The sequence below is a fragment of the Triticum aestivum genome, chromosome 3D (assembly GCF_018294505.1).
Source record: "Triticum aestivum cultivar Chinese Spring chromosome 3D, IWGSC CS RefSeq v2.1, whole genome shotgun sequence".
In the NCBI taxonomy this organism is placed as follows: Eukaryota; Viridiplantae; Streptophyta; class Magnoliopsida; order Poales; family Poaceae; genus Triticum; species Triticum aestivum.
Window position 1 is genome coordinate 114,016,877 of NC_057802.1, and position 21,273 is coordinate 114,038,149.

General features: G+C 46.2%; 1 protein-coding gene across 3 annotated transcripts; it reads right to left on the minus strand.

Moving 5' to 3' along the window:
• Positions 1–11,724: 11,724 nt before the first annotated feature.
• Positions 11,725–19,263, minus strand: LOC123077754 (phospho-N-acetylmuramoyl-pentapeptide-transferase homolog). Of its 3 annotated transcripts, XM_044500074.1 has the most exons (8): positions 18,897–19,263; positions 18,523–18,600; positions 18,204–18,433; positions 17,323–17,773; positions 17,171–17,235; positions 16,494–16,687; positions 15,847–16,055; positions 11,725–12,333 (listed from the first exon to the last, which is right to left on the minus strand). In XM_044500074.1, the coding sequence occupies exons 1-8, from the start codon at positions 19,059–19,061 to the stop codon at positions 12,151–12,153; spliced, it is 1,575 nt and encodes a 524-aa protein (XP_044356009.1). In that variant the 5' UTR covers positions 19,062–19,263; the 3' UTR covers positions 11,725–12,150. The 3 variants fall into 3 exon arrangements, with proteins under 3 accessions (XP_044356009.1, XP_044356011.1, XP_044356010.1); XM_044500076.1 differs by lacking the exons at positions 18,523–18,600; positions 18,897–19,263 and having other exon boundaries at positions 17,323–17,630; XM_044500075.1 differs by lacking the exons at positions 18,523–18,600; positions 18,897–19,263 and having other exon boundaries at positions 17,323–17,633.
• Positions 19,264–21,273: the final 2,010 nt, after the last annotated feature.

Below are 21,273 nucleotides of genomic sequence, written 5' to 3' on the forward strand. Positions count from 1 at the left end.
ATCACTTGGAACCATCCGATGTCCGAATGCAACCTTCCAATATATTAATCTTTATGTATCGACCATTTCGAGACTCCTTGTCATGTATGTGATCTCATCCGGGACTCCAAACAAACTTCGGTCATCAAATCAAATAACTCATAATACAAATCGTCATCGAACGTTAAGCGTGCGGACCCTACGGGTTCGAGAACTATGTAGACATGACTGAGACACATCTCCGGTCAATAACCAATAGCGGAACCTGGATGCTCATATTGGCTCCTACATATTCTACGAAGATCTTTATCGGTCAAACCGCATAACAACATACGTTGTTCCCTTTGTCATCGGTATGTTACTTGCCCGAGATTCGATCGTCAGTATCACCGTACCTAGTTCAATCTCGTTACCGGCAAGTCTCTTTACTCGTTTCGTAATGCATCATCCCGCAACTAACTCATTAGTCACATTGCTTGCAAGGCTTATAGTGATGAGCATTACCGAGAGGGCCCAGAGATACCTCTCTGATACACGGAGTGACAAATCCTAATATTGATCTATGCCAACCCAACAAACACCTTCGGAGACACCTGTAGAGCATTTTTATAATCACCCAGTTACGTGTGACGTTCGATAGCACACAAGGTGTTCCTCTGGTATTTCAGGAGTTGCATAATCTCATAGTCAGAGGAACATGTATAAGTCATGAAGAAAGCAATAGCAATAAAACTAAATGATCATTATGCTAAGCTAACAGATGGGTCTTGTCCATCACATCATTCTCTAATGATGTGATCCCGTTCATCAAATGACAACACATGTCTATGGCTAGGAAACTTAACCATCTTTGATTAACGAGCTAGTCAAGTCGAGGCATACTAGGGACACTCTTGTTTGTCTATGTATTCACACTTGTACTAAGTTTCCGGTTAATACAATTCTAGCATGAATAATAACATTTATCATGATATAAGGAAATATAAATAACAACTTTATTATTGCCTCTAGGGCATATTTCCTTCAGTCTCCCACTTGCACTAGAGTTAATAATCTAGATTACTTAGTAATGATTCTAACACCCATGGAGTCTTGGTGCTGATCATGTTTTGCTCGTGGAAGAGGCTTAGTCAACGGGTCTGCAACATTCAGATCCGTATGTATTTTGCAAACTTCTATGTCTCCCTCCTTGACTAGATCGCGGATGGAATTGAAGCGTCTTTTGATGTGCTTGGTTCCCTTGTGAAATCTGGATTCCTTCGCCAAGGCTATTGCTCCAGTATTGTCACAAGATTTTCATTGGACCCGATGCACTGGGTATTACACCTAGATCGGATATGAACTCCTTCATCCAGACTCCTTCATTTGCTACTTCCGAAGGAGCTATGTACTCCGCTTCACACGTAGATCCCGCCACGACGCTCTGCTTGGAACTGCACCAGCTGACAACTCCACCATTCAATATAATACGTATCTGGTTTGTGACTTAGAGTCATCCGGATCAGAATCAAAGCTTGCATCGACGTAACCATTTACAACGAGCGCTTTGTCTCCTCCATAAACGAGAAACATATCCTTAGTCCTTTTCAGGTATTTCAGGATGTTCTTGACCGCTGTCCAGTGATCCACTCCTGGATTACTTTGGTACCTCCCTACTATTCTTATAGCAAGGCACACATCAGGTCTGGTACACAACATTGCATACATGATAGAACCTATGGCTAGGGCATAGGGAATGACTTTCATTTTCTCTCTATCTTCTGCAATGGTCGGGCATTGAGTTTCACTCAACTTCACAGCTTGTAACACAGGCAAGAACCCTTTCTTTGACTGGTCCATTTTGAACTTCTTCAAAATCCTATCAAGGTACGTGCTTTGTGAAAGTCCAATTAAGCGTCTTGATCTATCTCTATAGATCTTGATGCCCAATATGTAAGCAGCTTCATCGAGGTCTTTCATTGAAAAATTCTTATTCAAGTATCCTTTTGTGCTATTCAGAAATTCTGTATCATTTCCAATCAACAATATGCCATCCACATATAATATTAGAAATGCTACTGAGCTCCCACTCACTTTCTTGTAAATACAGGCTTCTCCAAAAGTCTGTATAAAACCATATGCTTTGATCACACTATCAAAGCGTATATCCCAACTCCGAGAGGCTTGCACCAGTCCATAAATGGATCGCTGGAGCTTGCACACTTTGTTAGCACCTTTAGGGTCGACAAAACCTTCTGGTTGTGTCATATACAACTCTTCTTTAAGAAATCCATTAAGGAATGCAGTTTTGACATCCATTTGCCAAATTTCATAATCATAAAATGCGGCAATTGCTAACATGATTCGGACAGACTTAAGCATCGCTACGGGTGAGAAGGTCTCATCGTAGTCAACTCCTTGGACCTGTCGAAAACCTTTCGCAACAAGTCGAGTTATGTAGACAGCATAGTTTTAAATAGCCGGCTATAGCTTTGTTATAGCCCGCTATAGCCTTTTCAGGAGGGTGCCGCTAATTGGTCGCCTTCACAAATAGCCCGCTATAGCCCGCTTTAGCCCCGCTATAGCTGATTTGGAGGCTCACCGCTATTTTCCATACCCCGCTATTTGAAACATTGGTAGACAGTAACATTACTGTCAGCGTCAGTCTTCTTCTTGAAGATCCATTTATTCTCTATTGCTTGCCGATCATCGGGCAAGTCAACCAAAGTCCACACTTTGTTCTCATACATGGATCCCATCTCAGATTTCATGGCCTCAAGACATTTCGCGGAATCTGGGCTCATCATCGCTTCCTCATAGTTCGTAGGTTCGTCATGGTTAAGTAACATGACCTCCAGAACAGGATTACCGTACCACTGTGGTGCGGATCTTACTCTGGTTGACCTACGAGGTTCAGTAGTAACTTGATCTGAATTTCATGATCATTGTCATTAGCTTCCTCACTGATTGGTGTAGGAATCACTGGAACTGATTTCTGTGATGAACTACTTTCCAATTCGGGAGAAGGTACAATTACCTCATCAAGTTCTATTTTTTTCCTCCCACTCACTTCTTTCGAGAGAAACTCCTTCTCTAGAAAGGATCCATTCTTAGCAACGAATATGTTGCCTTCGGATCTGTGATAGAAGGTGTACCCAACAGTCTCCTTTGGGTATCCTATGAAGACACATTTCTCCGATTTGGGTTCGAGCTTATCAGGTTGAAGCTTTTTCACATAAGCATCGCAGCCCCAAACTTTAAGAAACGACAACTTCGGTTTCTTGCCAAACCACAGTTCATATGGTGTCGTCTCAACGGATTTAGATGGTGCCCTATTTAACGTGAATGCAGTCGTCTCTAAAGCATAACCCCAAAATGATAGCGGTAAATCAGTAAGAGACATCATAGACCGCACCATATCTAATAAAGTACGGTTATGACATTTGGACACACCATTTCGCTGTGGTGTTCCAGGTGGCGTGAGCTGCGAAAATATTCTGCACTGTTTCAAATGAAGACCAAACTCATAACTCAAATATTCACCTCCACGATCAGATCGTAGAAACTTTATTTTCTTGTTACGATGATTTTCCACTTCACTCTGAAATTCTTTGAACTTTTCAAATGTTTCAGACCTATGTTTCATTAAGTAGATATACCTATATCTGCTCAAATCATCTGTGAAGGTCAGAAAATAACGATACCTGCCGCGAGCCTCAACACTCATCGTACCGCATACATCAGTATGTATTATTTCCAACAAGTCTGTTGCTCGCTCCATTTTTTCGGAGAACGGAGTCTTAGTCATCTTGCCCATGAGGCATGGTTCGCAAGCATCAAGTGATTCCAAAAGCCCATCAGCATGGAGTTTCTTCATGCGCATTACACCAATATGACCTAAACGGCAGTGCCACAAATAAGTTGCACTATCATTATTAAACTTATATCTTTTGGCTTGAATACTATGAATATGTGTATCACTACTATCGAGATTCAACGAAAATAGACCACTCATCAAGGGTGCATGACCATAAAAGATATTACTCATATAAATAGAACAACCATTATTCTCCTATTTAAATGAATAACCGTCTCGCATCAAACAAGGTCTAGATATAACGTTCATGCTTAACGCTGGCACCAAATAACAATTATTCAGGTCTAAAACTAATCCCGAAGGTAGATGTAGAGGTAGCGTGCCGATGGCGATCACATCGACTTTGGAACCATTTCCCACGCACATCGTCACCTCGCCCTTAGCCAATCTTCGTTTAATCCATAGGCCCTGTTTCGAGTTGCAAATATGAGCAACATAACCAATATCAAATACCCAGGCGCTACTACGAGAATTGGTAAGGTACAAATCAATAACATGTATATCAAATATACCTTTCACTTTGCCATCCTTCTTATCCGCCAAATACTTGGGGCAGTTCCGCTTCCAGTGACCAGTCCCTTTGCAGTAGAAGCACTCAGTCTCAGGCTTAGGTCCAGATTTGGGCTTCTTCACTTGAGCAGCAACTTGTTTGCCGTTCTTCTTGAAGTTCCCCTTCTTCCCTTTGCCCATTTTCTTAAAACTAGTGGTCTTGTTAACCATCAACACTTGATGCTCCTTTTTGATTTCTACCTCCGCAGCCTTTAGCATTGCGAAGAGCTCGGGAATAGTCTTTTCCATCCCTTGCATATTATTGTTCATCACGAAGCTTTTGTAGCTTGGTGGCAGTGATTGAAGAACTCTGTCAATGACACTATCATCAGGAAGATTAACTCCCAGATGAGTCAAGTGATTGTGGTACCCAGACATTCTGAGTATATGTTCACTGACATAACTATTCTTCTCCATCTTGCAGCTGTAGAACTTATTGGAGACTTCATATCTCTCAATCCGGGCATTTGCTTGAAATATTAACTTCAACTCCTGGAACATCTCATATGCTCCATAACGTTCAAAACGTCGTTGAAGTCCCGGTTCTAAGCCGTAAAGCATGGCACACGGAACTATCGAGTAGTCATCAACACGCGACTGCCAGGCATTCACAATGTCTGCAGTTGCTGGCGCGGGTGGTACACCTAGCGGTGCTTCCAGGACGTAATTCTTCAGTGCAACAATGAGGATAATCCTCAAGTTACGGACCCAGTCCGTGTAGTTGCTACCATCATCTTTCAACTTAGCTTTCTCTAGGAACGCATTAAAATTCAAAGGAACAGTGGCATGGGCCATTGATCTACAACAACATAGACATGCAAAATACTACCAGGTACTAAGTTCATGATAAATTAAAGTTCAATTAATCATATTACTTAAGGACTCCCACTTAGATAGACATCCCTCTAGTCATCTAAATGATCACGTGATCCATATCAACTAAACCATGTCCGATCATCACGTGAGATAGAGTAGTTTTCAATGGTGAACATCGCTATGTTGATCATATCTACTATATGATTCACGCTCGACCTTTCGGTCTCAGTGTTCCGAGGCCATATCTGCATATGCTAGGCTCGTCAAGTTTAACCTGAGTATTCTGCGTGTGCAAAACTGGCTTGCACCCGTTGTATGCGAACATAGAGCTTATCAAACCCGATCATCACGTGGTGTCTCGGCACGACGAACTGTAGCAACGGTGCATACTCAGGGAGAACAGTTATACCTTGAAATTTAGTGAGAGATCATCTTATAATGCTACCGCCGTACTAAGCAAAATAAGATGCATAAAGGATAAACATCACATGCAATCAATATAAGTGATATGATATGGCCATCATCATCTTGTGCCTTTGATCTCCATCTCCAAAGCACCGTCATGATCACCATCTTCACCGGCTTGACACCTTGATATCCATCGAATCATCGTTGTTGTCTCGCCAACTATTGCTTCTACGACTATCGCTACCGTTTAGTGATAAAGTAAAGCAATTACATGGCGATTGCATTTCATACAATAAAGCGACAACCATATGGCTCCTGCCAGTTGCCGATAAAAAACATGATCATCTCATACAACAATTTATATCTCATCACGTCTTGACCATATCACATCACAGCGAGCCCTGCAAAAACAAGTTAGACGTCCTCTACTTTGTTGTTGCAAGTTTTACGTGGCTGCTACGGGCTTCTAGCAAGAACCATTCTTACCTATGCATCAAAACCACAACGATTTTTCGTCAAGTGTGCTGTTTTAACCTTCAACAAGGACCGGGCGTAGTCAAACTTGATTCAACTAAAGTTGGAGAAACTGACACCCGCTAGCCACATGTGTGCAAAGTACGTCGGTAGAACCAGTCTCATGAACGCGGTCATGTAATGTCGGTCCGGGCTGCTTCATCCAACAATACCGCCGAATCAAAGTAAGACATTGCTGGTAAGAAGTATGACTATTATCACCCACAACTCTTTGTGTTCTACTCATGCATATAACATCTACGCATAGACCTGTCTCGGATGCCACTGTTGGGGAACGCATTATTTCAAAAATTTGCCTATGATCACGCAAGATCTATCTAGGAGATGCATAGCAACAAGCAGGGAGAGTGTGTCCACGTACCCTCGTAGACCGAAAGCGGAAGCGTTTAGTAACGCGGTTGATGTAGTCGAACGTCTTCGCGATCCAACCGATCCAAGCAATAAACATACGGCACCCCGCATTCAGCACACGTTCAGCTCGACGACGTCCCTCGAGCTCTTGATCCAGTTGAGGCCGAGGGAGAGTTCCGTCAGCACGACGGCGTGGCGACGGTGATGATGAAGTTACCGGCGCAGGGCTTCGCCTAAGCACTACGACGATATGACCACGGTGTGTAACTGTGGAGGGGGGCACCGCACATGATCATTATGCAAAGCTGACGGATGGGTCTTGTCCATCACATCATTCTCTAATGATGTGATCCCGTTCATCAAATGACAACACATGTCTATGGCTAGGAAACTTAACCATCTTTGATTAACGAGCTAGTCAAGTAGAGGCATACTAGGGACACTCTTGTTTGTCTATGTATTCACACATGTACTAAGTTTCCGGTTAATACAATTCTAGCATGAATAATAAACATTTATCATGATATAAGGAAATATAAATAACAACTTTATTATTGCCTCTAGGGCATATTTCCTTCAAACATGCCCCGCAAAAACAAGTTAGATGTCCTCTACTTTGTTGTTGCAAGTTTTACGTGGCTGCTACGGGCTTCTAGTAGGAACCGTTCTTACCTACGCATCAAAACCATAACGATGTTTCGTCAAGTTTGTTGTTTTAACCTTCAACAAGGACCGGCCGTAGTCAAATTCGATTCAACAAAAGTTGGAGAAACAGACACCCGACAGCCACCTTTATGCAAAACAAGTTGCATGTCTGTCGGTGGAACCGGTCTCATGAACGTGGTCATGTAAGGTTGGTCCAGGCCGCTTCATCCAACAATACCACCGAATCAAAATAAGACATTGGTGGTAAGCAGTATGACTATGATCGCCCACAACTCTTTGTGTTCTACTCGTGCATAACATCTACGCATAGACCTGGCTCGGATACCACTGTTGGGGAACGTAGCATGCAATTTCAAAAAAATTCCTACGATCACGCAAGATCTATCTAGGAGATGCATAGCAACTAGAGGGGGAGAGTGTGTCCATGTACCCTCGTAGACCGAAAGCGGAAGCGTTTACTTAACGCGGTTGATGTAGTCGAACGTCTTCTCGATTCAACTGATCAAGTACCGAACGTACGTCACCTCCGAGTTCTGCACACGTTCAGCTCGATGACGTCCCTCGAACTCTTGATCCAGCAAAGTGTCGAGGGAGAGTTTCGTCAGCACGACGGCGTGGTGACGGTGATGGTGAAGTGATCCGCGCAGGGCTTCGCCTAAGCACTACGACAATATGACCGGAGGAGCAAACTGTGGAGGGGCGCCGCACACGGCTTGGAACAACTGATGTGTGTTAGAGGTGCCCCCCCTCCCCCCCCCCGCCCAGTATATAAAGGAGGGAGAGGGGAGGAGGCCGGCCTAGGCACGCCCCAAGTGGGAGGAGTCCCACTTGGGCTCCTAGTCCAATTCGCCCCCCCCCCCCTTTCCTTTTACCGGAAGGGGAAAGGGGGAAGGAGATAGAGGAGGAGAAGGAAAGGAGGGCGCCGCCCCCTCCCCTTCTCCATTTCGGACTCCTCCCTGGGGGGGCACCCCTTGTGGGATGGCTTGCCTCCCTCCTATGGCCCATATCTTCCCCCGGGAGGTTCCGGTAACCCCCCCCCCCCCCCCCCCGTTACTCCGATATGTACCCGATACATTCCGAAACACTTCTGGTGTCCGAATACTATCGTCCAATATATCAATATTTACCTCTCGACCATTTTGAGACTCCTTGTCATGTCTGTGATCTCATCCGGGACTCCGAACAATCTTCGGTCACCAAAACACATAACTCATAATACAAATCGTCATCGAACGTTAAGCGTGCGGACCCTATGGGTTCGAGAACTATGTAGACATGACCGAGACACCTCTCCGGTCAATAACCAATAGCGGAACCTGTATGCTCATATTGGTTCCTACATATTCTACAAAGATCTTTGTCGGTCAAACCGTAATGACAACATACGTCATTCCTTTTGTCATCGGTATGTTACTTGCCCGAGATTCGATCGTCGGTATCTTCATACCTAGTTCAATCTCGTTACTGGCAAGTCTCTTTACTCGTTCCATAATGCATCATCTCGCGACTAACTCATTATTCACATTGCTTGCAAGGCTTATCATGATGTGCATTACCGAGAGGGACGAGAGATACCTCTCCGATACTCGGAGTGACAAATCCTAATCTCGATCTATGCAAACCCAACAAACACCTTCAGAGATACCTGTAGAGCATCTTTATAATCACCTAGTTACGTTGTGACGTTTGATAGCACACAAGGTATTCCTCCGGTATTCGGGAGTTGCATAATCTCATAGTCAAAGGAATATGTATAAGTCATGAAGAAAGCAATAGCAATAAAACTTAACGATCATTATGCTAAGCTAACGGATGGGTCTTGTCCATCTCATCATTCTCCTAATGATGTGATCACGTTCATCAAATGACAACACATGTCTATGGTTAGGAAACTTAACCATCTTTGATTAACGAGCTAGTCTAGTAGAGGCATACTAGGGACACTGTGTTTTGTCTATGTATTCACACATGTATCAAGTTTCCGGTTAATAAAATTCTAGCATGAATAATAAACATTTATCATGATATAATGAAATATAAATAACAACTTTACTATTGCCTCTAGGGCATATTTCCTTCAGTTTATACTTAATAACCAAGGTAACTCCTGTGTTGGAAGGACCTTGGTTGGACATAGAATCTCGACTCAACGGGTAGTCGGTCGTGGGGTTCTTTGGATGCATCTTTCACGACAATTCATTGACAATATATATATATAAAGGTGTTTACCGGTGTCATATTGTTTATCCAGATAAAATTCTGAGTGCACGTATATGCAGGTGAAACCTTTAGCCATGACATATTTCTCTATTATTGTCTTTTTAACCACCTCTCCAAAAACAGATACATTTTGAGATAACAAGTTCTTGCAGTAATTTCTTTTCCAAAGCATCACCTTATGTGGTTTGATAACCTATGGTCTCCAGGGAAGAAGGCTATATCTACATCTGAAATCGGATTGAAGGTAATCACAAATGGGCAAAGGAGGTCCACGTGGCCGCTGTATTGCTCCACCCTTAGTGCGGCCGCGAGTGGGCTTATGACGTGGAGACCAATACATGGCAAAGAGCCTTACATGCCGTCGGATCTGCACATCTGTGTGTTGCCAATATTTATGTCGAAGTAGTCAAGCGGGCTTTCGATGAAGAAGCCAAGGTTGCACTGAATCATTTTAGATCAAAAAGTCCCAACGATCTAGTTTCCATTGCTCAACGATGCTTTCTTTAGTGGAGAGGCCATTCACCATCAACAAACTTCTGATGCCCACAATATACACCTTCCTTCTACACAGTTAGCAACATCTTCTTTTGAATAAACTGTTATCATCTTCATGGCAACTAAATTTCAGTAGTTCAACTACCCTCGAGTTTATCATACTTCCAACTCCACATCCCAAAAAAGTTCTAAAGTGTTTATTCCAGAAAAATACACCATCTGCACCGTTGTCTTGTCTCATGATAAAAGAAAATTTCCCTATTATCCTCATCGTTGCCACGGTAATCAGAGTTGCACGGACTTTAAGGAGCCTAACGCTGGAGAATTATGATGAAAATGGCTGAATTAAACCGAATGCGCAAAAAATAACCCCAATTCGCAATCCATAAGCCTTGAATTCACTTCTGGTTCGAGGCAAAAATGACCATCTGAGGTAGAAATCTCGCTCTAGGATACCATGGCGGCGGCGTAGCACGACGGCAACAGCTTGCGGCAGTGGATCTCGACAGGATGGTCGGGCGGCACCACTCGATGGTGACTGGAGCTCGGGGGAGAGGATGCAGTTGAGTGAGACGAGATGGAAGAGAATGAAATCAATTGGTAAAACAGCTAGTCACCCCTCAAAAGAAAACGGCTAGTCAGGAACTTATCGTATAAGGATGTTTCGCTTTTAAACCTCACACTCACCGAGTGGTGGGCTACACCCAACGCGAGAGTTCCAACGGCCAACAAGAGAGGCTTCAACACTTTCGTCATCGCTACCATCTGGTCACTATGGAAACAACGCAATGCGAGAGTCATCGAGAGATTGACCGTGCACAAGAATTCGAGGCAATTGTCGGAGCAAGTGCTAAATGAGATCAAAGAATGGCACGCTGCTAGTGTTGGTAGATTACATCGTTTTGTGAGAGAGTAGCTTTTAGGTCTGGTCACTATGGAAACAACGCAATGCGAGAGTCATCGAGAGATTGACCGTGCACAAGAATTCGAGGCAATTGTCGGAGCAAGTGCTGATTGAGATCAAAGAATGGCACGCTGCTAGTGTTGGTAGATTACATCGTTTTGTGAGAGTAGCTTTTAGGTGTTTCTAGGTGTGGGTGTGGTGTTTGGGGTAGCGTTGTTCGCAACGCTTGGCCTCACTCTTGTACATTTTTGCTCCCTTCTATAAAACAAGGGCACACCATTGGCGTACTCTTGAAAAAAAACTTATAAACATAATTGACTACTTATTCATGTGGCACCACCCCTCAAACCCGGTGCTAGGGGTTCGGGTTCAGACATCAAGTTGGAGTTCAATGCCCTTCAACAACGTTTGAGGTTTTGTTTCCTTGCATAGTGCTCCGGTTCTCTCTATTTGAGGTTTTGTTTGCTCGCATAGTACTCCAGTTCTCTCTATTCATGACCGTGGCCGTCGTGTGGCCAAGAGGAGGTGCAAGGCTATCTCAACGGAACATTGCCCTTCAGCACGGTCTGCGGCCCTCTTTATCACGAGGCTAGGCGACGCGAAGCCCTTTGATGATGTTTGCGAATCTCCTATGTCTTCAAGGTGCCGAGTGATTTGCAACGCAGACGGTGACTTCTTCTCTACATCATCTCGGCGTCAGATCTCCTTTCGACAAATCCAACAATATTAGTTTCCACACTTCTCAGTCTGCCTAGTGCGATGAGTGCTAAATTCGTGGTGATGATTGCCTGCCGTAGCTCGTTTCTGGTTCTCTCCTACTTCTTCCCTGTAACTTCTTAGGGCGTGCCAGGTGCTACTTTCTGTAGCCGTTGCGTTCGTATCGCCTTCTTTCTTTCCAAAATGAAAATGGAACTTGTACAGGCTGGCTTTTGCCCGCCGTAGCTGCTTCAAAACAGAAGTGCAATATACTTCGGAGGTGGAGTTGTATTTAAAAGATAGATGAACAACACGTCAGTTGAAACAGTAGCTCAGTATACAAAAACGCTACAGTTTTCTGCAAGCCAGAGGATACAACAACCCATGGTACCATACTGCACGGCTTCATTTGAGGTGTCCTAGAAACTCCACACGCAAAATTCTGTAAATCTGTAGTATATCAGCAAGCTGTAGGCTCGGGCATGCTGAAGGCTCAAACATCTACTCCCTCCGTTCGGAATTACTTGTCACGAAAATGGATGTATCATGAACTAAAATACATCTAGATACATCCATTTCTGCGACAAGTAATTCCGAACGGGAGGAGTACCATTCTAGAAGTACACTACAGAAATGAAACAGAAGCAATGAAAGAATGATAACCTATGCTCTCTATTTACGCTGAGACAAGACCAAGGTATCCTGCCAACACAGTTAAGAAGCATGTCATGATGTATGCACCCGCCACGATATAAGGCTCCTTTATGCCCCACAGTCTAAGATAGTAATGTGAGGGAAGAATTCGCTGGAAAGATCTGTTTGTCCCATGGATGTGCTTAAGAGTCATGCTTAAAGGAACCTGAGACAGAAATGAAACATGACGATATATTATGATCTTGCATTCTAAAATGGCACCATTAGACAAAGACATATAGTCCACACTGCACTATTTTGTGTTCTTACAAGAATGAAGAACGAAAACAATTAGCAAACATATGGACACAGTGCGTTGTAGAAATGATTGATAACTGAAGCTTCTTTTATGAAATTTGAATAAACTAGGATTATCAGTACGGATCATGAAGCAAAAAACAAGTCCAGCTAAATATGTTCTATGTGATGTCTCATTGTTCACAAACTGATAGTTAAGTAACAGAATTATGCATTTCAATTGCCAATAATACCAAAAGGGCTTCACGGAAGGCCCTTGTTCAGTACTTCTCATCTCACTCACTCAATGAACTAGCACATAGGGCTCATGACTCTGGGCCACAAAGGTATAGAGGATAACATGAACTAGAAGGTTTAGTGCTGCAGAATCAGAGCAAATGTCGATTATGACTTGATACAGGTTCATGATGAAAGGTGTAAAGCATATTCACACAATTAACTGAGACAGAATTATCCAGTGATCAACTGATCGATGTTTAACCACTATCCACTGGAAAGCAAATAAATATCATAATTCAACTTATGCAGTTCACTACACATGCAAATGTGCAAAGCGGTCGGCAACGTCAAGACCAAGCTGGCCATTGCCAGAGAGCTTATTGCGTGCTTTGACAATGCCCAGGAAGACCGAATCCTCACGCCCCCGGAGGACTGCCTACGCAAACAGCTGAAAGTCTCGTACCTAGGACTCGCATCCTTGGAACGGACGATCGCAAGACAGCGCGCCCGCATCGCCACTCTCAAAGATGGTGACGCCAGCACGGCCTTCTTCCATCGGCAGTGCTCATTTCGACGACAGAAGAACCGCATCTTCCGCCTCTCCGCGAATGGCACGCTGCTCACCAACCATGACGAGATGGCCGAGGCTGCATTCCGGCACTTTGACGCTCTGCTTGGCACGGCGGTCGAACGCGATCACTCGATGGACCTGTCGCAGCTTATCGACGGAAGCGATCTATCCGACCTTGACGCGACATTTTGTCCGGAGGAGATATGGGAGGCAGTGAAACGCCTACCTGCGCACAAGGCTCCCGGACCCGATGGCTTCAACGCCGAATTCCTCCGTGCCTGCTGGAGCATCATCAAGCAGGACTTCATGGATGTGTTCCAGCAGCTCTTTAAGATGCGTGGCCGCGGCTTCTGCAAACTCAACCAGGCACTTCTCCCGCTGCTGCCGAAGCGCACCGATGCCCAGGAGCTGCGAGACTACCGCCCGATATACCTCATACACATCGTGGCCAAGGTCTTCGCCAAGGCCCTCTCGCTCCGGTTGGCTCCAAAACTTGACCACCTTGTCAGCCGCAATCAAAACGCGTTCATCCTCAGACGGAGCCTACACGACAACTTCGTGCTCGTCAGGCAATCGCTCAAGCTGTTGAGCCAACTCGGGGCCCCCAGGGTGATGCTCAAGCTCGACCTCACGCGCGCCTTCGACTCCATCTCCTGGCCATTCCTCTTTGAGGTTCTGCGCCGATTTGGGTTCGGTCATCGCTTCCCCGAATGGATCGCCATCCTCCTGTCCTCGGCGAGCACCCGGGTCCTCTTGAATGGTGTGCCAGGCCCACTGATATGGCACAAGGAAGGGCTGTGGCAGGGCGACTCTCTGTCCCCGCAGTTATTCGTGCTAGCGGTCGACACCCTCGGCTGGCTGATTCGACGCGCCCACGACACGGGCATCCTCCAGCCGCTGCACCCGCGGAGGCCGATGCCGGCTATATCCTTATACGCCGACGACGTCATGTTCTTCTGCCATGCCACGGAGAGCGACATAACCGCTGTCAAGGAAATCCTTGACCTGTTTGGCAGAGCATCCGGCCTCAAAGTGAACTACGCCAAGAGCTTGGCCACGGTCTTGCATGGGGAACAGGTCGCCACCGAGATGATCACCAGCCTGGGATGCTCGACCACCGCGCTCCCAGTCACATACCTCGGCATCCCCCTGACGGCGCGTCGCCCTTCCGCCGGTCAGCTGCAGCCCCTGGTCGACCAGGTCGCCGGACGCTTGCCCACCTGGAAAGCCTGGCTTATGAACAGAGCCGGCAGGCTTGCATAGGGGCTTGCACTCGTCAAGTTCGTCCTCTGTGCTATTCCGGTGCACCAGCTGCTCGCTTTTGCTCCCCCGAAGAAAACCCTGCAGCAGCTCGAGAAGATTCAAAGAGGATTCCTCTGGGCCGGGCGAGCCGTCGCCAACGGCGGGCACTGCCATGTGAATTGGCGCCTCGTCTCCCGCCCCCTCGCGCTTGGTGGCCTTGGGGTTCGCGACCTCGAACGCACCGGGCTTGCGCTTAGACTGCGGTGGCTCTGGCTCTCGCGAACAGACGAAGGACGCGCCTGGCAGGGGCTGGATCTCCAATTCTCCAACCACGAGCGCACCCTGTTCTTTGCTTCCACCTACATGGCCATTGGGAACGGCATGAAAGCCCTGTTCTGGGAAGATCGATGGCTCAATGGGCGCTCGGTCAGCGAGCTCATGCCCCTGCTCTACAACTGCATCCCCAAACGGCGGCGCAAGGCTAGAACGGTGGCCGAAGGCCTCAATGGCAACGCTTGGGCCCGAGACATACAGGGTGTCCTCGGCCTCCACGAGATTGGCCAGTATTTGCAGCTTTGGCAACTCGCGCAGCAGGCTACACTCAGCGATGCCCCTGACCAACTGATTTGGAAGTGGACCGCGAGTGGCATCTATTCGGCGCAGTCTTGCTACTTGGCTACCTTCCAAGGATCATCGCACTCCTACTCCTGGAAGCTGATCTGGAAGGCTTGGGCTCCCCCTCGGGTCAAGTTTTTCCATTGGCTTGCTAACCTGGACCGCTGCTGGACTGCCGACCGTCTGGCCCGCCACGGTCTGCAGCAGCATCCGCGCTGTCTCCTGTGCGATCAGGCGCCGGAAACGATCCGGCACCTCATGTTTGACTGCCCCTTCTCTAGGCAGGCATGGCACGAGACCCTGGCCTGGCTACGCATACCAGCGCCGATTCCCAACCATGAACCCACACTCATGGACTGGTGGCGGCACGCCAAGGACGACACGCCGCAAGCACAACGCAAGGCCCTGCAATCCGTAGCGCTTCTAGTACCATGGCTCGTCTGGAAACATAGGAACAGCTGCGTTTTCGACAACGCGACGCCCTCCCTCGGCTTGCTTGTCGACCGGATCAAGGAGGAAGCCGGCTCCTGGGCTAAGGCCGGAGCTGCAGGCCTTAGAGTAGTCCTGCCCCCTTCATGGGACGTGCACTGAGTTATGTAACTGATCCTCGATTAATCGTCCTAGGACGACTGTAACTGACTCCCTACCTTTTCAATGAAAAGAAACGCAAGCCTTTGCGTTTTCTCAACAACAAAAAAAGTAACTAAAGGGTGCCAACAGTAAGCATATATCATAATTATTGAGGTAAAACAATAAATACAAACAGTACTATACCTGCAATATTACCACAAGCAGCTCGAGAAAGAAGACGCTGCATGCAATTAACATAGGAATGAACATTCCACTGCATGCTGCAATTGTAGCAAGTGCTCCTCCAAGTGCAAAAGAGCCAACTCGACCCATAACTATTGAGGCCCTATACCTGTTATGTAAAAGAAAGCCAGTGCAAGCACCTGACATGGATGCTCCAAAAACACTCAGCTCTGCAACAAATTGTAAATAGTTGATTCAGACAAGATCATTACAATCAACACAAAGTAGAAGATCGTGAAGGTGAAGATGAATTCGAAAAAGTCCACAGGGTGGTATCCATTTAGGTGACCTCTTTGCATCATACTATGGAGAAATTCAGTTCTGACACACAATGTCACAATCTACCCTGACTAATAATGACCACACAGAATATTTTTCAAACTTCAAAGACACTGCACTCAACCCTTTTCGGCAAATGGAGCATAGATCCATGAAAAGCTCCAGAAGAAATAAAATGGGTACAATAGACCATTACACGTGTCATGAGTTAAATAGGTCTGTTATGATGACAGGAGCAAAAGCTAATATGCTATAACTACAAGGAATTAATTACGATGTGGGACTACAACTTCGAGAAAACATGTTAATAGGCAGAAATAACAACATACCCGAGCAAATCGGAAGAGCGGCAACAGACAATCCAACGAGTGCCAAAGCAGCAACACCACCAGCCAAACCATCAAGACCATCAACCAATGTTACTCCAGTACCCATGGAAAGAGAACATACTGTAGCCATAACCAGATAAAGTTTCCCCATGAATGCTAGGCCAAATGGCGGAGGCAGAGGAACAATGAATTTCCTTCATGAACAAATTTGAGTCAGTAAAGTTGAGACAGTCAACCAGAGTATTAGACTGATATTTTTAATATCTGTTCCTTGTAATTTGTGATCAGAGAATTAAGAGTCATATAATGTGCTTGGTATACCAAGATATGAGGTAGGGATTTAGACATCTTCGAAGTATAATCAGCAAAGCACCATCCACTCTAAAATTAACATGTAAACATTGTGACTAGTTACCGACATGAGTTCAAAACCCAACATTAGTTGTGTGAGTATGCACTAACATAAAGTGACACCATTGAAGGGCGCAGCCCACAGATAAAATGGTATATGGTCCTTGGGCTGTACTCTGTGACAATCCTTTAGGCAATTAAGAAATATTTTGCTTTTCATGTAAGAACACCAACCCGAAAGCCAACTAAAATCACAAGATATCATAACTGATCAAGCACTAAACTGACCTAGCTTCAAGGCACACATCAGTTGCAATAATGCTTACATGTTGTATGGTGTTGAAATATTTGCAGAACCCAACCAGATAAAGAAGTAGATCCCAGCAGCAGTCTGCAAGGTATACGAGATTACTTCTAAGTTGCATTTAAAACATGTAAAGGGCATCCTATCATCTAATTTGAGAAAAGCATCACTTACCTGAACCAAAAATCTTATCCACTGAGGTATTTTACGATTGCGATCCACGACAAGGTTTGAAATATCGTCAAGTAACCCAACTACTGCAAATATGAGGGTTATTATAGCTGCTCCATTCACTCCACTTGAGTTTGAACCGGCATGTCTTCTTGCAACCAAAATACCAATCGGAATGAAGAACAATCCTCCCATTGCTGGGGTTGGTTTTCCATAGGATGGAGATACAGGCTTCCCTCTCCTCCGGAAATGATGAATCTTCATTCTATCAGCAATGGGTGCAAAAATAAATCCAGCTAATGCGGATAGAACTGCTGATATTAAAAAAGGGCGTGTCAAATAAAAGGAGTCCAGAGGTAGCCTAATAATCCACCACGAACACCAGTCGACAAACAAAAGTAGCACTGCTAGGAAAGCAATCAGCCCAACATTATTCATCAGCCCTTGTTGAGTTCTGGGAATTGATGTAAGAAACTTTAGTCAGAAACTAACAAACAAATTTCTAAAAGCCTATCTGTTCTGATTAGTTCGGCAGCCTTTGTGTTCAGTTGACCGTGAAGAATAAGAATTACATAACCTTTCCTTTCTAGCGCAATATTAATCTGGAAGGTCGTTGCATATGCTCTTAATGTACTACTATTACTCCATATTCGTTAAGTGCGTATTATTCCCCACAAAATTACACACTATACTATACAACTGCATATTCATTAAGTGTGTGCTGTTTGCCGGAAAATTACACAACATACTACGCAACTCATTGTGATACAATGCTGACACCTAGCCATATTCTTATGATGGTAATGAATTATGGTTGTACAGCTACTTGAATTAGCTACACTTGTTTGTACTCCACTTGTGATCTGAAAAGCTAGATAATTTACCTGCTCTTCCTTTGCCCTTTCCCAATGGTGGCGAGCCTATGGGCAGCAACAGTTATCGCACCCTCTGCCGCCTTGAAGCGCCTCTCGGTCATCATCGTTGGCAACTCAACGTCCCCAATTTGAGTTAACACAACCTCATCGTCACTCCAATCACTCTCACTTGAATACAAAACAACACCAAATGCATCATCCTCGTCGTCATGATGCGCTAGCGAGAAATCCCCCAGATCCTACACCAAAGTAACTGCAACTAGTAAAATAATCTAATTCGTGGTGTAGCACTGCTATTTCAATTTGAAGAAGAGAAACTGCACAATACATCATCAAATGATGTGGCGATTTGAATGGAACCACGCCTGCGTGTGGGTCTCGACGGGATGCTTCCGAGCTGGGACTCCTGCAGAAGGGCAATAGCAGCGAGATCAGTTCTACCGCACGTCCATCTGGTGAATCGTTTGAACTGAAACGCCGAATTAGCATACGACTACCTCCTACTGCAACAACAAACAAACGGCCTGAATAATTGGAACTAAAAATCTGAATAAAATGGCAGCTTGTGGATTAGCTCAAGCATGCTAGAGATCACCTGTCGCCACCCGGGTAGTACTACGCTTCGATGAATACGGCGGAAATAACGAGGCGAAAAAGTAGCTCTACGAGGAATGGGGCGCAGCGAGAGATCTACGAGCTCACCTGCACAGCGGAGGGTCGGCGGGAGGACGGCGTCGAGAAGGCACGCGCCCGCGGGAGAGGCGGCCGCCGGAGGGATCGCCGGAAGCGCGGGTGGTGGGGTGCGGGGCACGAGTAGTAGGAGTAGGAGCAGGAGGCGGAGGAGGAGGAGGAGGAGGGAGATGCCATGGCTGGTACTTCGTCGGCGGGGACGAAGGGGGTAGAAGATGGCCGGAGATCAAGGAGTATTTTCTGACGGCGACCGGAGGACAGCGACTACTGTTCTTCGAATGCGTCGCTGCGAGGTGGTTATTTGCTACTACTCGTTTTTGGAGGCCTCGTCCAACCTCGGGGCAATTTTTCTCCCTTGGAAAAGTGGTCGCCGCTCCGCACATTGACATTTGCTATGCGATGGATCTGGACATGTGGTGCTCTTTGTTGAACACATTGGGAACGTCGAAACACGATGCTCCCTTCATTTCGATGAAATCAACCTCCACCATAAATTGGACCAATCAAATACTATGAATTATACGTGATAGAAGTTATATCGTTCAATTCACATTGATTTTTCCATTGGTATATACTTCTCAAGTCACAATAATTTATATTATAGGCCTAATTTATAGTCAAAATTGATTTTTGGAGAAAATGGAGGGAGTACAAAGCTTTTTGTCTCGAGAAACAACAATTTTCTTATTTCTTTATTTGGGTGTGAGAAATAGGATTTTTTTTCTAATTTTTTGATATTATCTTATAATACATATAGTGATTTAGTGAAAAGGGCAAATCTACTTGTTTTACATAATTCTAAGGGAGTCTCAAACGCGAACCCTCCAAACGCCCTCACACGTCCAAAAAATGGTTGTTCGGACACAGTTCTGTTATCCAACATGATACCCCGTACCCTATTGGTCCGCGGATCAGTTCACATGTTCGAAATCTCGCGAACCGGACGCAAACTAGATGGGCTTTGCAGGCATATGAGCTGTTGCCACATTCGCGTCTGCCACCCCGGACCCATCCAAAAAACTATCCTATGTGAAGCGTTTGCACGCATTCATGCCGGTCCGGAGCGCCAATGTCGCATTCATGCCAACCGAGACAAGACCTCTCACTGGAGCCGGCATTGAAGCGGCGCGCCAACCGAGAACGTTGTCTTTGTCGTGTCTCGGTCTCCACGCCTGTTCAATGCCGGGGCGGCGTGACTGGACGGGACGGGGCGACTATCTACCGCATTAAAATCGATTGCCCCTCTGTCGGTCTGCCGACATAAAACAGGTGCGGCGGCCGAGAAACCCATTATGGCGCCCGCATTAACACAACACGCCGCTTGACCTGACCGGCACCCGCTATTTAAACGTGGCCTCGGCCGGCAACATCTGCACCACATGATGCCTGCTTCCAATCCTCCTTCGTGCACCACCTCTGGCATGACCGCGAGCTCGAGAGCGATGTGGAAGAGCCTCTTGAGGGAGCAGAAGTATGAGGTGCCGGCTGGTAGGGCCGCCGTGCGCGATGGATATAGGACGGCTTGCCGGCGAGCTCACCGGAGGTGAGCAATGATGACCAGACGATGGAAGAAATCTTCGATGACGAGCCAGAGCCCCTTCTCGAGTCGGTCCACGCTGGCTTAACCATGGAGTAAGCGCATGCGCACTTCGACATGCCATGGCAGAGGAGTATCCGGCGTTGCAACCGGTGTTGGCATTCTAGCAAGCGCATGAGGAGCAGCGCTACAACTTCGACCTCCTCGCACATCACCATCTAGTGGAGGGCCAAATATATGGTGAGTTCGCGATCGGAAAGGCTCTGGTGGCCATGGCCGTGGAGAACCCGTACTTCGTCGATGAGCAGCGGGTGCTCTACAAGGTCATGCACATCGCTCGTGTGGTGGCAGCGGACGCGCAGACGGCATAGCGGTCGTGGATGGGAACGGTAGCAGTTGCTTGTTGTTCACGCCGACAGCTACGCGCCATTGGCGCCGCTACAACCACAATGCCGGCCCGTCCACATCCATCGTTGATCTCACTTCCACTGGCGACGGACAGATCATGGACTCCGACGAGGAGGGGTAGGGCATGGGAGACAACAGCGCCTCGTGTCCCATGTGGGTCAATCAGTGCCCCATGTCCTACTCTTCCTCGCCAGCGACCTCGCCTTCACTTTGCGGGGTCCACGCTCGTCATACATGGACATGGGGGGAAACAACAAGGATTTTGAGGACGGGCGCAAGTGAAAATTTAGACTAGGTTAGGGTCCTGACTTTTTGTTTAACGAAATATGTCGGTTGTCGAAAATGTAATTAATGTGGTCCAGTCTAAATGACAATCATTCGGTCTGCATAAAAACCGTCTAGATTGTTGAAACCCTGTTTGGAATGTATGCGGACACAGTTAGA